The 16,245-nt window shown below is 38.3% G+C and overlaps 1 protein-coding gene across 2 annotated transcripts in view; it reads right to left on the reverse strand.

Moving 5' to 3' along the window:
* Positions 1-16,245, reverse strand: part of GOLGA4 (golgin A4) — a gene marked incomplete at its 3' end in the record, with an annotated part of 112,660 nt that overhangs the window by 90,953 nt on the left and 5,462 nt on the right. For both annotated transcript variants that reach the window (XM_079712032.1, XM_079712033.1), the window contains exon 2: positions 8,444-8,533. In XM_079712032.1, the coding sequence (XP_079568158.1) occupies positions 8,444-8,533 (90 nt within the window). The remainder of the gene's footprint in view (positions 1-8,443; positions 8,534-16,245) is intronic.

Consider the following 16,245-nt stretch of genomic DNA (forward strand, 5'->3'; position numbering starts at 1 on the left):
CAGACACATACTACCAAAACTGATGCAGGGAGGAACAGAAAATATCAACAGAACTATAAAAAATGAAGAGATTGAATTAGTGATCAAAACACTTCTCACAAAGAAAGCCCAGGATCAGATGGCTTCATTGGTAAATTATACCAAACATTTAAAGAACTAATACTAATCTTCAAAGTTTTCCCACAAAATACAAGAGGGAACACTTCCCAACGCATTTTATAAGGCCAAAATTTTCCTGACACCAAAACCAGACATCACACACACACAAAAAAGAAAACTGCAGACCAACATCTCTTATGAATATAGACACAAAAATCCTCAAAAAAAAAAAAAAAACTAGCAAATCAAATCCAGCAATTTAAAATTACACACCATGAACAAGTGGAATTTATCCTATACAGGGCTGGTTTAATATCCAAAACTAATTAATATAACACATCGTATCAACAGAATAAAACAAAGCCACAATGTCAATCTCAAGATGCAAAGAAAGCATCTGACAAAATCCAACACTGCTTCATGCTAAGAACATTCAACAAACTAGGAACAGAAGGGGACTTCTTCAACATGAGAAAGGGAATCTATTAAACACCAAGGCTAGTATCATACTTAATGACAAAAAGACTGAATGCCTTTTCCCTAAGATCAGGAATGAGAGACAAGCATGTCTGCTCTCACCATTTCTATTCAACTGGAGGTTCTAGCCAGGAAAATTAGGCAAGAAAATGTAATAAAAGGCAACCAGATTAAAGGAAGATGTAAAACTACCTCTATTTGCAGATGACTTGATCTTGTACAAAGAAGAAACTAAGTAATTCACGAAAGAATGATTAGAACTACGAAATGAGTTCAGCAAGGTTACAGGATAACAAGATTAATTTATAAAAATCCAATTTTATTTCTGTAGAATAACAAGAAAACTGAAAATGAAATTCAGAAAACAATTCAACTTATATTAACATTAAAAAGAAAAAAATATTTGGGAATAAATTTAACAAAAGTAGTACAAAACAAACTCTGAAAACAATAAACTTTTGTTGAAACAAATTAAAGAAGACCTAAATAAATGGAGGAGGAGAAGGAAAAGAAAGGAGCAAGAAGAGAAGATAGAAAGTTTCCAATTTATTAAACCCCTCTCCTTACAAATAGAGTCAGAGAAAATGTTAATAAAATGAGTATCAGAGAACAACGGTATATTAAAAATGCACTCTGACCAGCAGAGTTGATTTAAGGAATGAATGACTGGATTAATATTAGGAAACCTATTAATATAATTCATGTCCTATCATTAGATCAAAAGAAAAAATATGAGAGTTGAATAGATACCAAAGACAATCTAACAGGCATGGCTTTTCCTTTGATTAACTGACAGAGGGTAAGTAGGTTATAATCTAACATCTAACAAAAAAAAAAGCATATCCAGCTTTGAAAGCCAATTCATTTAGGGGCAAAATTAATTCCAAACTTAGGAAGAAACATTTATCACCCATTATTTTGAAGATACTTCTTTTTTTTTTTTTTTTTTTTTTGCGGTACGCGGGCCTCTCACTGCTGTGGCCTCTCCCGTTGTGGAGCACAGGCTCCGGACGCGCAGGCTCAGAGGCCATGGCTCACGGGCCCAGCCGCTCCACGGCATGTGGGATCTTCCCGGACCAGGGCACGAACCCATGTCCCCTGCATCGGCAGGCAGATTCTCAACCACTGCGCCACCAGGGAAGCCCTGAAGATACTTCTTAATAATTCCTAAAGAACGATGCCTTTAGAAGCCCTGAAACAAAGAATAAATTCCAAAAAACCGAACAAAATTCAAAAAAAGAATTGTCCAAATCTGAGAGTATCAAGAATCCCTGTTAGGGGTCATCACACGGAACAGTGAAAATTGACTTGGAAATACAAAGACAACCACTAAGGTAAGAGGCAGCATTTTGCTTCTGAAAAATATCTCAGATTAAGAGAATAAGAAAGAAAAAGGGACACCTTTCTTGAAGCCTGGGAAAGCACCTACTCCAAAGCAGCCTGACACTTCATTGTTTCTTTCCCCACAGTGTCACTCTTAATACAAAATGCAGTGTCCATGCTGTTCAAGAGCTGGTGAGTACAGAAGAAGCCTTTTCTTTTCTGTATAATAACGATCTTTTGTATGTGATACACAAATTATGAGTATTTTCATACTTCTGAATTCACTTGCCTTCACAAGAACCCTGTGAGAGTAGATATTCATTTCACTACAATTTGAAGTTGAGAGAGCTGAGGCTCTGTGAAGTTAAAGAAAGCTGCCTAAAGCCACACAGCAGGTAAGGGATGGAATCCTGTGATCCTTCTACTACTCCAGGCTCTCTCTCTGCATGTAGGGAAGCAAAAAAAGCATACAGTATACATGAACAGACATCTACTAAACAGAACAGAATCCATCGATTAACTACAATAGTTTATTTCTTTCTATGCATTTTTTAGTCAAAATACATATATGGGGCTTCCCTGGTGGCGCAGTGGTTGAGAGTCCGCCTGTCGATGCAGGGGACGTGGGTTCGTGCCCCGGTCCGGGAAGATCCCACATGCCGCGGAGCGGCTGGGCCCGTGAGCCATGGCCGCTGAGCCTGTGCATCCGGAGCCTGTGCTCCGCAACGGGAGAGGCCACAACAGTGCGAGGCCCGCGTACCCCCCCCCCAAAAAAAAAAAAAAAAAACATATATGAAAATAAACTGATCTCTAAAGTTTAATTTTAAAATAATATGAAAAATTTGAACAGATGAGTTCCCAGGGAAAGAATGGACATGCCTACTTTGACCCCCAATCTATGAGGAAGTGCCTCCACAAGACAGCAAACTAGAGAACAGGGTAGCAGGGAAAGTGAAAATATCATTCCTTCAAAAGTTCAGCAGGCAAAGATGGCGCAATAACATCCCTAGGGCCCCAATCCGCATAATGGTCCATCTGTTTCCCTCCCCTCGTGAGGGGACCTACGCAGGGTAAGTGGAGCAGCCCTTCCCGTCTTCCGTGGCTGCCCCAGTAACAACTTAGTAAGCACCTACCACATGCACGGCACCACGTGAGGAGAGTTACCTGCTGTACTACTGGTAATCCCCACACCACCACAAGGAAGGCATTATTATTGCCATCTTACACATGAGAAAACCTCAGTCACTGAAAAGTCAACCTTCAAAGATCCTTCAGCCAGCAAATCCAGATGACTCCAAAAACCAACCCCTTCTCACTAGTCTATTCCAGATCTTACTCCAAACAAATAAACATATTCTCATTCTCTTAGAAAAATCATTAGACTCGGCCATAAAAAGGAATGAAGTAGTGATACATGCTGCAATATAGATGAACCTTGAAAACATGATGCTTGAAAACATGATGCTAAGTGAAAGAAGCCAGATGCAAAAAGTCACATATTGTGTGATTTCATTTAAATGAAATATCTAAAATAGGTAAATCCATACAGTAGGTAAGCAAATTAGTGGTGGCTGGGGAAAAGGGAGAATGGGAGTGACTGCTTAATGAGTAGGGGGTTTCCTTTTAGGGTAATGAAAATATCATGGAACTAGACAAATATGATGGATGCACAACATTGTGAATGTACTAAATACCACCTAATTGTTCACTTTAAAATGGTAAATTTTATGTTATAGGAATTTTTTCTCAGTTAAAAAAAAAAATCGGAGTGGAGCAGAGGGCAGGAGGCCAGTTAGTGTCATTTGCCTAGTTAGCCTTTTACATGATGCCACACTACATATTGCTCAAAGGCACCCCGCTCTAGAGGCAAAAAAGATTCATCTCAAGCAACACAAAGGGGAAGGAAGCCCTATGATGACGGTACTGAGGCTGTGCCTAGGATCCCCAGGAGAGAGTACCAGGTCAACTGGACAGATCAGCCATCTGTGCAGGATGAAAGAGCGCCAGAGAGCCGCAGATCTCAGGGTCAGTGCACATCACCCTACGCTCCTTTGCCTTTAATGTCTACAATCATATAGATGATTTTTTACAGCCCTATGAGGAAGCCTGAGACACTGCAATCAAAGACAGACTTACTTAGATTTACATATAATATTTACTAATATGGGAAAATAGACATTAGGATTTTCAGCAATAGCTGAAAATAGGTAAAACATTTAATTGATGGAAACTAACTTAATTTCAACTTAATGAAACCATTCTACTTCCCAAGCATTCTAGATTGCATAGACTTTACTGTACCTACTGGAGAGATGGGACAAATATTTATAATTTGAATTAAACTTCCACATTTTGCTAAAAAGAAACTTAAAACTAAAAGTGAGGATCCCACCACTGACAGAGTATCTTCCATCTTAGAGGTTTAACAAGATGAAAAACCTGGGGCGGGGGGTGGGGGTGGCGTGCAGCACGGTGACTAACAATTTTTTTCTTTTTCTTGCAACAGGAAAAAAAATTATATGTTCATTGACTTGTTTTGTAAATCTGGATTTTTACATTAGGTTAAGATGATACATCTGTATTTACCATTTACCTTAAGGTGGATTATGGTACAAGATGGATCTGTCTTAGACTTTATCTACCAAGCTTTTTTCTTTTTTTTAACATCTTTACTGGAGTATAATTGCTTTACAATGGTGTGTCAGTTTCTGCTGTATAACAAGGTGAATCAGCTATACATATACATATAGCCCCATATCTCCTCCCTCTTTCATCTCCCTCCCACCCTCCCTATCCTACCCCTCTAGGTGGACACAAAGCACTGAGCTGATCTCCCTGTGCTATGCGGCTGCTTCCCACTAGCTATCTATTTTACATTTAGTAGTGTATATAAGTCCATCCCACTCTCTCACTTTGTCCCAGCTTACCCTTCCCCCTCCTCATGTCCTCAGGTCCATTCTCTGTAACAAGATAATTTTATGTAATGTCCTTTAATCTATAAGTTAATCATGAAATTTAAAAGTCCTTTATTTACTGTAAAATAAGTTGAACTAAAGTTTACATTTCACTCTGTGGTCAAAAATATCTTTTAGAGTTGTTAGAAAATGCTTAACAAGCAAGGAGACGGGGCTTCCCTGGTGGTGCAGTGGTTGAGAATCTGCCTGCCAATACAGGGGACACGGGTTCGAGCACTGGTCTGGGAGGGTCCCACGTGCCGCGGAGCAACTGGGCCCATGAGCCACAACTACTGAGCCTGCGCGTCTGGAGCCTGTGCTCCGCAGCAAGAGAGGCCGCGATAGTGAGAGGCCCGTGCACCGCGATGAAGAGTGGCCCCCACTTGCCGCAGCTGGGGAAAGCCCTCGCACAGAAGCGAAGACCCAACACAGCCATAAATAAATTAATTAATTAATTTTTTTAAAAAAAAAGCAAGGAGACGAAGTGATGATACTGCTTTGGCTTTCAATCAGAAACCATTTCTTAAACTATACCTATAAGCACAGGACCTTTAGTATTGAAATTTGGGAAGAAATAAAAACTAACCTTTAGCTTACTTAGCCTGCTGTAAAAGAATGCTCAAACCATCCCTTTCAGAAAGGATTATTTTGTAAAGATATATTCAATTTTAATGTTTTAAAGCATCCTAGATAAATCTTTTTTAAAAAAGCAATAGTAGCAATCAACAAGTTGTTTTCAAGGTTTCTACTATATTATATGTAAACCAATATACCATAATATCAATCAATATAGTAAGTGTAGGAATGATGCCATTAACACTGACTGCAAAAAGTGTTTTCACTACTCAGTACTGCAGCTTTCATTCCAACTGGTTACACATATACACTAAGTTCAACAACATTAAACTTGAAATCATAAAGAATTGCAAAATTGCAAATACTGCATAAGAAAATAAGATCTCAAAGAAAGTATGCATATACTTTATACTCTTATGTACTTTGTCAGATCATTTAAATACATAAACCAAGGACACAGTATATATGCCATTAACTTTGAATGCAAAAACTACTATGAAGTTTTTAAGTTTATTTTGCTATCAACATCTATTAAATAAAGGTTTTTTAAAATTATGTTTTAAAATAACATCAAGGAAGTTTGGAAAAATCTTTCAAATTTTTTAATTTGCATACACCCTATGACCCAGCAATCCCACTCTTAGAAATCTATCCTAAAGAATAACAGCATTATAACTTATGCATTATGTAAAATGCTCAGTCCAGTACTACTTATAATACTGAAAAGATTATAAAATTTGACTCATAATATTGAGACTTTTCCCTAACTAATCTATAGAGTCAATGCAATCCCAATAAAAATCTCTACAGGTTTGTTTCTTTGTTGTCAGTGCTATATTTTATCTTGTTTTGTTTTGAGTTTGTTTTGTACAACTTGAAAATCTGATTCTAAAATTTACATGGAATTATACGGAAAGGTACAAGAATTACTAAGACATTCAAGAAGGACAAGGTAGGAGTGCTATGGACTGCATATGTCCCCCAAAATTCATATATTGAAGCCTTAACCCCCAAGGATATTTAGTGATGGTATTTGGAGGCAGAGCCTTTGGGAGGTAATTAGAGTTAGATGAGGTAATGAGGGCAGGGCCCTCATGATGGGATTACTGTCCTTATAAAAGAGAAAGATACAAGAGAGCTGCCTCCCCACTCTTCCATCTCTCCCTAGGTGCATGCAACAAAGAAAGGCCACGCTAGGACATCATGAGATGACAGCTGTGTGCAAATCAGGAGGAGGGCCCTCACCAGATACTGAATCTGTTGGCATCTTGATCCTGGACTGCCCAGCCTTCAGAACGCTTGAGAAATAAATGTCTGTTGCTTAAGCCACCCAGTCTATGGAATTCTGGTTTTAAAACTAAGACAGGGAAGACCTACTCTAATGAGGGCAAGATTTAACATAAAACTACAGTTATGAAGACAGTGTGGGATCAGATCAAAGACAAAGCAAATGACAGAACAGAAACAAGAGTCCAGAAATCCACTCAAATACGGACACTTAGTTTCTGAAAAAAAGGTAGCACAGTACAGCAGTATAGAAAGAATGGAACAACTGGATAGCTATGTGGGGAGGGGGGCGGTGGTGAAACTTGATCCCTACCTCACACCATATTGAAAAAAATCTTCTCCAAATGGAGTATAGATCCAAATATGAAAGGTAAAACAGGATAATAATGGGAAATACTCTGAAGGGCAAGAAAAGAATACTAAAAAATGAAAAACACTGGCCATAAAATAAAATATTGATAAACTGGAATGCATTAAAACTAAGAACTTCTGTTCAAAAGACACCATTAAGAGAGTAAAAGGCAAGCCACAGAGTGGAAGCAGATATTTGCAAGGCATGTATCCAATAAAAAACTCCTATCCACACTATATAAAAAAGAACTCCTACAAATCAATAAGACAAAGATAAACCAATAGAAAAATGAGCAAGAGACTTAAGTAGGCACTTCGCAAAAGAAGTTATCAGTACACAGACGAAAAATGATCAATCTTATTAGTCATCAGTGAAACGCAAATTAAAACTACAATAAGAGAACATTACACACCCACCAGAATGGCTGAAATTAAAGACTAGCAAGGATATAGAGCAACAAGAACTTTCATAAACTCCTGGTCGGAAGGTAAAATTCTACAACTATTCTGAAAAACAATGGGCATTATCTTCTAAAGTGGTAAAACTATGTATACCCTTTAACCCAGTGATTCTACTCCTAAGTACATAGCAAAAGAAATGCAGGTACATGTGTAGCAAAAGAAATATACAATAATGTTCACAGCACCATAATTCATAATAGCCAAAAACTAGACAACCCAAAGGTTTAACTATAAGGTTTACAACAGAAAGCATATTTAAGTGGTACTATAAAAATTAAAAAAGTTAAAAAAAAGAAGGAAGCAAATATCAAGAAGTCAGGATGATGGTACTCTTCTGTGGGGAAGGGAAGCAGCACTCTAGTGCTGGCAGTGTTCCTTTTCTTGACCTGGGTGGTGGTCACACAGGGATTCACTTCATAATAATTCACTGATTTATGCATTTATTTTTTATTCTTTTTTCTTTTACCCTCTTTTTACCCTGATTTGTGTACTTATGTTTTACTTGCATGACTCATATAATCCTTCACAGAAAGAAAAAAAGTTGGAAAAAAATCTAATCTGAGTTATAGTGCCAGCTCCAAGTCACATGGAATTAGGAGTTACTTCAGTTTCCAATCACTAGCTTGAAAATATAGGACTTCTCCCCACATAATGCTATGCTGAACAAATTGTTATCAAATCATTCTGAAAATTTCAAATATTAAAGGCAAAGTATATTATCCTCTCAAATTAAGATATTCAAAGAAAACACTTTACAAAAGCAACACTACTATTTGAAAACAAAAATTGTTACTAAAATAAAAACAATACCTAGGAATTACATAATTTCCCATTTTGTTATCAACAGTAGCATTACATTTTAAATTAATAAGCTTCTTGTAAGAGATTTATTGAAGAAGAAATTCCAAACTTACCTCTCTATTGGGTGTACCTTCATCAAGCTGCTCTGTAAGTGAAGACGTCCTGCTCCTGGTTCTCGTTGGCGTTGAAGAATTGGAGGAAGCCTAGATTTAAAAATTATTGCACAAATTAGAAAGACTACATTGATGAGCGCACTATGTACTAGGTAGCCCTTCTCACAGTCCATGCCCAAAGAACCCAGTGAAAGGAAGGAAAAGAGCAAATACATGAAAAACAGAAAAGGATAACTGAAACATAATCAACTAGCAGACCCAGGCTACCTACTGGGTCCTTGGTCTGATTCTGCCACCAACTAGAACTATGATCTTAGCTAAATTAACATTTTGAGGGCTAAAATTAACCTCAAAAATAAGGTCATGATGATAACATAAAATGATAACATTAGGACTTCCCTGGTGGCACAGTGGTTAAGAATCCTCCTGCCAATGCAGGGGACACGGGTTCGAGCCCTGGTCCAGGAAGATCCCACATGCCGTGGAGCAACTAAACCCGTGCGCCACAACTACTGAGCCTGCGCTCTAGAGCCCGTGAGCCACAACTACTGAGCCTGCGTGCCACAACTACTGAAGCCCGCACACCTAGAGCCCGTGCTCCGCAACAAGAGAAGCCACCGCGATGAGAAGCCCGCATACCGCAAAGAAGAGCAGCCCCCGCTCACCACAACTAGAGAAAGCAATGAAGACCCAATGCAGCCAAAAATAAATAAATAAAATTTTATTTAAAAGATGATAACATTAGGGGAAACTGAAACCGGGTGAGAAGTATACGAAAACTCTCTGTACTATCTTTGCAACTTTCCTATAAATCAAAATTATTCCAAAATTAAAAGTTCATAAAAAATAAGGTTGTCAATTCAATCTTTGAAGTGCCATCCAGCTCTAATATTCAATATAATGAACTGCACAGGTAAACATCTCTCTAGTCAAGGGCCGTGCTTTGAGAACACCATGCACACCATAGCCCAATACTGAGATGCCAGTCCATTTGTTCTGTAAAGGAACACATGAGTCCTATACAGAAACCCACAGGAGAAAGGGCCCCAAATTTAAACTAGGAGTCTGAGGTGTACTCCAAGGTGAGCTAAAAACAGTCCAAAAAGTATAAAACCAAAACTTCAAGACCCCCCATCACCCATAACAAGACAGATCCTAACTCATCTCCACAAAGAAATGTCTCAATGTCTTACCCTTCTGTAGTCTGTAGAGCACTACCTAAAAAGGCATTTAATAAATATTTGTTAAATAAATGATTGAATGAACAAATGCAGCCCTAATCTGTCAAGTCAGTACATACTGCTGTGGCTATGCTAGAACAGAGAGGTCACGAGGAATGGTGCACACACATACACACACTCTACACACACATATACATATTCAGTTTACAATAAGTCTAAAATTTCTAATCAAGACAAATGCTCAATAAACGGTGCTGGGACAAATGGCCATCCATACGGGGGAGCAATATCAATCAGATCCTCACTTCATACTTAAGCTATATTAAAGATTTAAATGATTTTTAATTGAAATGTAAGAGAAAATATGAGAGTCTATTTCTATAATCTCTGAATGGGAAAGAGATTTTTATGTCAGAAGCAGAAATCAAAAGGAATAGTTTAACTGGGAGGAGGGGAAAACATCAACAAAACATGACAAAGTTTAATAACCTTTTTTTCTAAACAGCTCTTGTAAGTGCTTGTAAGTCAGAATTCAGAAAACTCACCACCCCAGTCTTCTGTTCATCTAGGGCAGGTGACCTGAACTCCACCAATGAACATACCCACACGAGAGTCTGAGCCATAAGTGGGTAATATGAGAAAACAGACATGCAAAATTAATACAGTTCATCAGCTGGTGAACATGGAGACACGGAGCTTCATGCAGTCGTTCACAAGAGCTGTCCAGTGCAAGATGCAATGCTGCCAAACTGAGGCGGCTGCAACATTCTTATTATTAGTGCAACCCCCCAAGTGTGGCTGAGCACAGCGATCAGCCCAGACTTTCAGGCCCTCCTGAAAATTCTGTAAGTCACCAACTATTCATTAATAGACCCCTTTTCTGCTTAACTAGCTAGACTGAGTTCTGTTGCTTACAGTGTAGAATTCCAGCACACACATACCTTCTAAAAGATGAACCAGAAAAATCAACATGTGACAGAAGGAATTAGCTATGTGCAGCAGTTACCTTAGGGGATAAGATATCCCTTCTCAATCAAGATAAAACAGAAACAGTAAGGCCTTAAAATTTTAAGCAACAAAATGGTTGAATGTGAAATAAAGCTGAAGCTTATCAATGTTTTAAATGTCTAGAAAATGTATGAAGCCAACATTGTGCTTAGAAAATGGGAAGGGAAAGCAGTTACTGGACAGTGTTTACCCAGGACTGAAACAAAAATCACAAGTATTCAGAGCACTTCAGAAACAGTTCTCACTGAAGTTGAGGGAAGTGCAATAACCCTTCCCACACCTAGAGCCATAAACTTCAAACCATGCCAGCTTCAAAGGCTGTAGATGTTTCAAACGCTACCACTATGACCAGGAGAAACTCCATTTGTATCTACTTTTAAATTGTTGTATGTAATATCTCCTTTAATAAAAGAACCACCAGGACTGCCTTGGTGGTCCAGTGGTTAAGAATCCGCCTTCCAATGCAGGGGACATGGGTTCAGTCCCTGGTTGGGGACCTAAGGTCCCACATGCCACGGGGCAACTAAGCCCACGTGCCCCAACTACAGAGCCCACATGCTCTGGAGCCTCTGTGCCACGACTAGAGAGAAACCCGCACGCTGCAACTAAGACCCGACGCGGCCAAAAAAATTAAATAAATATTTTTAAAAACAGACCAATAAATAAATAAATAAAATAAAAGGGCCACCGAGAGGGCAAAAAGTTAGGAAAGTAATTAGAGAAGTAATACTAGGCTAAAGGATATAGCTCTTAGCTAACCCTCTCTGTTGTGATGTCATCATATCCAAAAAATTTGGGGATTAATAATTCAGCTTTCCAAATGCCCAGATGCCAGGACAGGGCTACTTCAGACAGGGACCTTGAAATCACTTGAAAAGTACACCTCCACTGTGAATTTTTTTAAGTGGGACTATGTCTTTTTACTTTGGCCTCATGTGAGCCTAATCGTAATTGGAGCCTCATCAGCTCTGGATAAATCAGCAAAATCAAATGTTGGGGTTTATAAAGTTAAAGAATGGGTTCTAACACACACTGTCCTCCAAAAAGTAGTACCACGTGGCAAGGTTTGGCCTGATGGCTTGTAGGTCTTCCTCTGGAGTTGCAAAAGTAAGGATCACATGAGGGAATGGATATGACTGTAAAGTATAAAACATGCATAAAAAACTAACTGTACTTGAGTGTTTATCCCAAAGTCCTGGATCTTTAACAGGCTAACCTCTCACTTCAAAATATATAAGGATTTAGATTCCTTCAAACTAAATTTGGTCTAATTAATTCTCATAGCTTAGAAATCTGTCTTCAGATTTCTCATGGCTATTTACCAAAAAAACCTGATGGCTATAACCAGGCTCACAATTAATATTTTTATTGCCAACTAACTGATTATTAATTGACCATAGCCCTCAACTTCAGTATAAAAAAACCCATTTTAGTCACTGTGGTATGCAGAATTTGAAGATGACCCCAAATGACCCTCACCTTGTGAATATGAGATATCACTGCCCTGATTGTCTTACCTTACATAGCAAAAAGGTTTCTGCAGGTATATTTAAGGTTACTAACCAGTTGACTCTGAGTTAATTGAAAGGAGATTGTCTGGGCGGGTCCAACCTAATCACACAAGCCCTTCAAATGAGTCCAGAGTGCAGAGGCAGTAGCAGAAAGCAGAGAGATGTACTCCTGCTACCCTGAAAGAAAACAAAAGGCCTGTGGGGGCCAAGTGGCAAGGAACTGTGGGCAGCCGTAGGAGCTGAAAGCGGTCCCGTTCAACAGCCAGCAAGAAATAAGGACCTCTGTCCTACAACCACAAAGGACTAAATTCTACCACGACCACATAAGCATGGAAGAGGACCCTCACCTCCAGATGAGAACACAGTTTGGACAATAACTGATCTTAGTCTTATGAGACCCTAAGCAGAGAAGCCAGTCATGTCATGCCAGACTTCTGACATACAGATTGTGAAACAATAACTGGGTTATTACGCAGCAAGGTTGTGGTAATGTGTTATGCAACATTAGGAAATTAGTACAGTCACCTTTAGGAATAATAAGCCTTGAACACCATGACTTTTCATTACCCATCAAGACTCTATCAGATGCCACCCTGATCCTCTCACACTCCCACCACACCAGGAGTAACTGTCTCTCAACCCTATGGTACAGAGACTACATCTACCCTTCAAGACAAATACAACACCAGCACAGCACCTTAGCAGGCTCTGTTAAATAAAGAAGCGTTCTGAAATTACAAATGCTTTCAAATACTTTCTCTTTTGATTCTCACAACCAATCTGAAAGGTAAGCAGGACAGTTATCATCCCCAATTTCCTGACAAGAAAGTAAGAAGCTCACAGTGCTTATGTGGCTTGATCAGGTTGCATACTGCAAGACCTGGGTTAGCAAACAGGTCTTCTGAGCCCCTCATCCACTTCCCCAGTATTCTCTGGATCACTATTTCTCAAATTTTTTTCACTGGGACCCACAGTAAAACAAGAACATCCTTTTCACACAGACACTTCTAAAACAAAAGTTTTACGAAACCTTAACCTTTACAACATAAGATGCCACATTTTGACCTAATCTAGTCTTTCATTAAAAAAAAAAAAAAAAAGCTGATCCCAATCCACAGATTCCACAACCCACCTGAACTGCTTTCATCATACCATGTTCTGTATAAGTACAATGTTGATAAACATGGCCACTAACTATTAAATCTAGAATACATCAAATATATCTAAATATATTTATATCTAAATATAAATATATCTAATATATTTTAAATATACCATAAAATAGAAATTAAAAAGCATTAATTCTAGGTTGAACAATAAAATCTAAAGATAACAAAAACACAAATTTTGGACATTCACATTACTGGGAAGTTCTACATTAAAGTCAAAACTATGTTAATCATAGTTTATTCCATAAGGGGCTCTATTATCTGGGAGTTTTCATAGAAAGAATTACTCAAAATAGCTGAATTGTTAGACAGATATCTATCTACAGTTATAGATTCAAGATGGTTAAACCTCACTAATACCTGAAGGGGTTTGGAGATAACAATGAGGTTTAACCATTTTGAATCTACACTTTTCTGAAATGAGGTTTCACCTTTCCAAAAATAACTAATTCTAGTTTTCAAAGATAAAAGGAAATTGAATATAATTTAACATTTTCTAGGTCAGTTGTCATTCCTATCAATATGCTACTTGTAGTATATCTTCTCTGTCCATTTTAGCCTGCTACTAGTTTAGAAACTAGATAACTACATTTATTGGAACTGTAGACAAAATAAGCATAAGGAAGCTCTGAGCGAGGGATTTTTTAAAGTATTCTTATAAACAACATACATTAACTATGGAATGTGAAGCTAGTGACATTAACATTTTGGCTGCTTAGAGGCCTTTTGACACTACTCAGTTCTCAAGTTATGCCCCCAATAGATGAGATGTTATTCTTACACAAGCATAACAAACACCTGGCTTCACTTCTCCCTCCTACACCCATGGTAATCAATCATGGCAAGGACATAGCCGTAGACTCCTCACCACGGCACTCCTGAAAGTCTCTGCCAAACCCATCCGACATCCCAGCTATAAAGGAATGGCCAAAGTAACTGGGAGTTAATGCTTCACATAAACCTCTGTATACTAGTTACCAAAATTATTAGAGCTTTCCATTATGTCTGTAATAAAGTACCTTCCATATCCTGACATCTAAATAGTAGTGCCGGAAATGAAATATTGCTGTTCATGTTATAAATGCTTACCTCTCAAAAACAGCCCTTTAATATGGTGAAATCCACTCATTCAAAAGTAATTTAAGGAGACTTTTAGTTAAACATAGTAGATTGGCTCTATATGTTCCTATTTTCTCTCCCTCCCAAAGAGTTAAATTTCAACCAATTTTCAGAAGATTGGATGTGAGTGAAAGAATACTAAAGTAACAGTACTGCTGACAGCCACTACAACCCCATGGAGAAGGGAATAGTAATGAGAAGGGAATAGTGATGAGAAGAAGCCTATTTTCATCCCCAGAACCATAAAAAGACTTAGGACTTAAAGCAAAAGTTATAAAGCAAGACGAGACAGGATCAAAACCAGAAAGATTGGTTGAAAGATTCCCCAGGTCCCCTGTCCCACCTTACATAGCCTCTGAGGAAACAGAGGTTTATTTTCTGGAGCCAATGAGACTTCAAACTGGGTGAAACCAAGCACAGTAAGACAGGAGAGAAGGGCAAAGTGCGTGACTAAACAGAGCAGGATTAGGCGATGTTCTGCACAGTGAACAGTGGAACCTCCAGCAGTCCTTCTCAGACCTGCTTCCAGAAACTTGGCAGCTAGGCCTCTGATTACCAACATGTAGATATTTCTCCCAACAATAAAACCAGTTTACAGCTTGTCACCCACCAGTGAGCCCCAGTGTCAATCACATGCTACTTCCAAATAGCATCAGATTATTAGTGCCTCGCCCTTAAATATGAACAGATAGCCCAGAGCACTGAATGAAGAAAATTTCCAATGTAAGAGGGAGCCAAAAACAAGAAGAAAAAAAACCCAAAACCAAAAAACAAACACAGGACTTCCCTGGTGGTCCAGTGGTTAAGACTCCACGCTCCCAATGCAGGGGTCCCAGTTCAATCCCTGGTCAGGGAACTAGGTTCTGCACCACAACTAAGACCCAGCGCAGCCAAGTAAATAAGTAAATAAATAAATAAACAATTTAAAAAAAAACCCTAACACAATAAAGATTAAAAGAAAACGAAAGATAAAAAAATCCCCATTATTCTCAGAGAGAGAAAAGATATATCGTATGTCAAAAGCAATGCTATGAAAAAGCAAAAGACAATAAGAAACAGCCTTGGGAAATTTAAAAATAGAGTAGCCAAAATTAAAAATTCAATTGAAGCAAACTAACACAACATTGTAAATCAACTATACTTCAATAAATAAATAAATATATAAAACAAAAAATTCAACTGAAGAGTTAAATTGAAGCACACTCTCAAAAATAGAACAAAAAAATAAAAATAGACCATAAAGGGTAAAAAATAATAAATGAGAATCTATCCTGAAGGCACAAAAGCTAACTATCTGGACTTTCAGGACAGAAGAGAAAAAACAAAGGGGAGGGAATTATCAAAGAAATAATACCTAAAAGTTTCCAACACAGGAGTCACCACACTTAAAGCGTCCACTGGGTGTCCAGCACAATGCAAAAATAAACACTGTTTACTCCTCTTCCTCCCCAAAACCCAAAAGCCATTGAAATAAAGGTTAAAAAAAAATAGAAAAGCAGACAGATTAACACTCTAGAACAAGAGAGAGAACACCACAGGCAAAAAGAAAATAAATTTTTGAAGACTCAAAGGCAAAAGGATTCAAATTGGTGGAAAAATCAGGGCAAAGGTAGCCATAACCCTGAACACGCAGAGAAGCTCTGCGGGAGAGGCTAGCAGCAACTTTCTGCAACAGGAAAAAAAAAAAATCACAGTTTTAGACACTATAAAGGGAGATTACTGCTCTCAGCAATGTGTTAAGTGTCTGCAAGACAAACAGGTACGTGGGGTCAGCCTCCCCCAACCCAAATAGATCTCCAGACAACAGTAACAGC

This window comes from Hyperoodon ampullatus (assembly GCF_949752795.1).
Source record: "Hyperoodon ampullatus genome assembly, chromosome: 10".
NCBI classification, from domain to species: Eukaryota; Metazoa; Chordata; class Mammalia; order Artiodactyla; family Ziphiidae; genus Hyperoodon; species Hyperoodon ampullatus.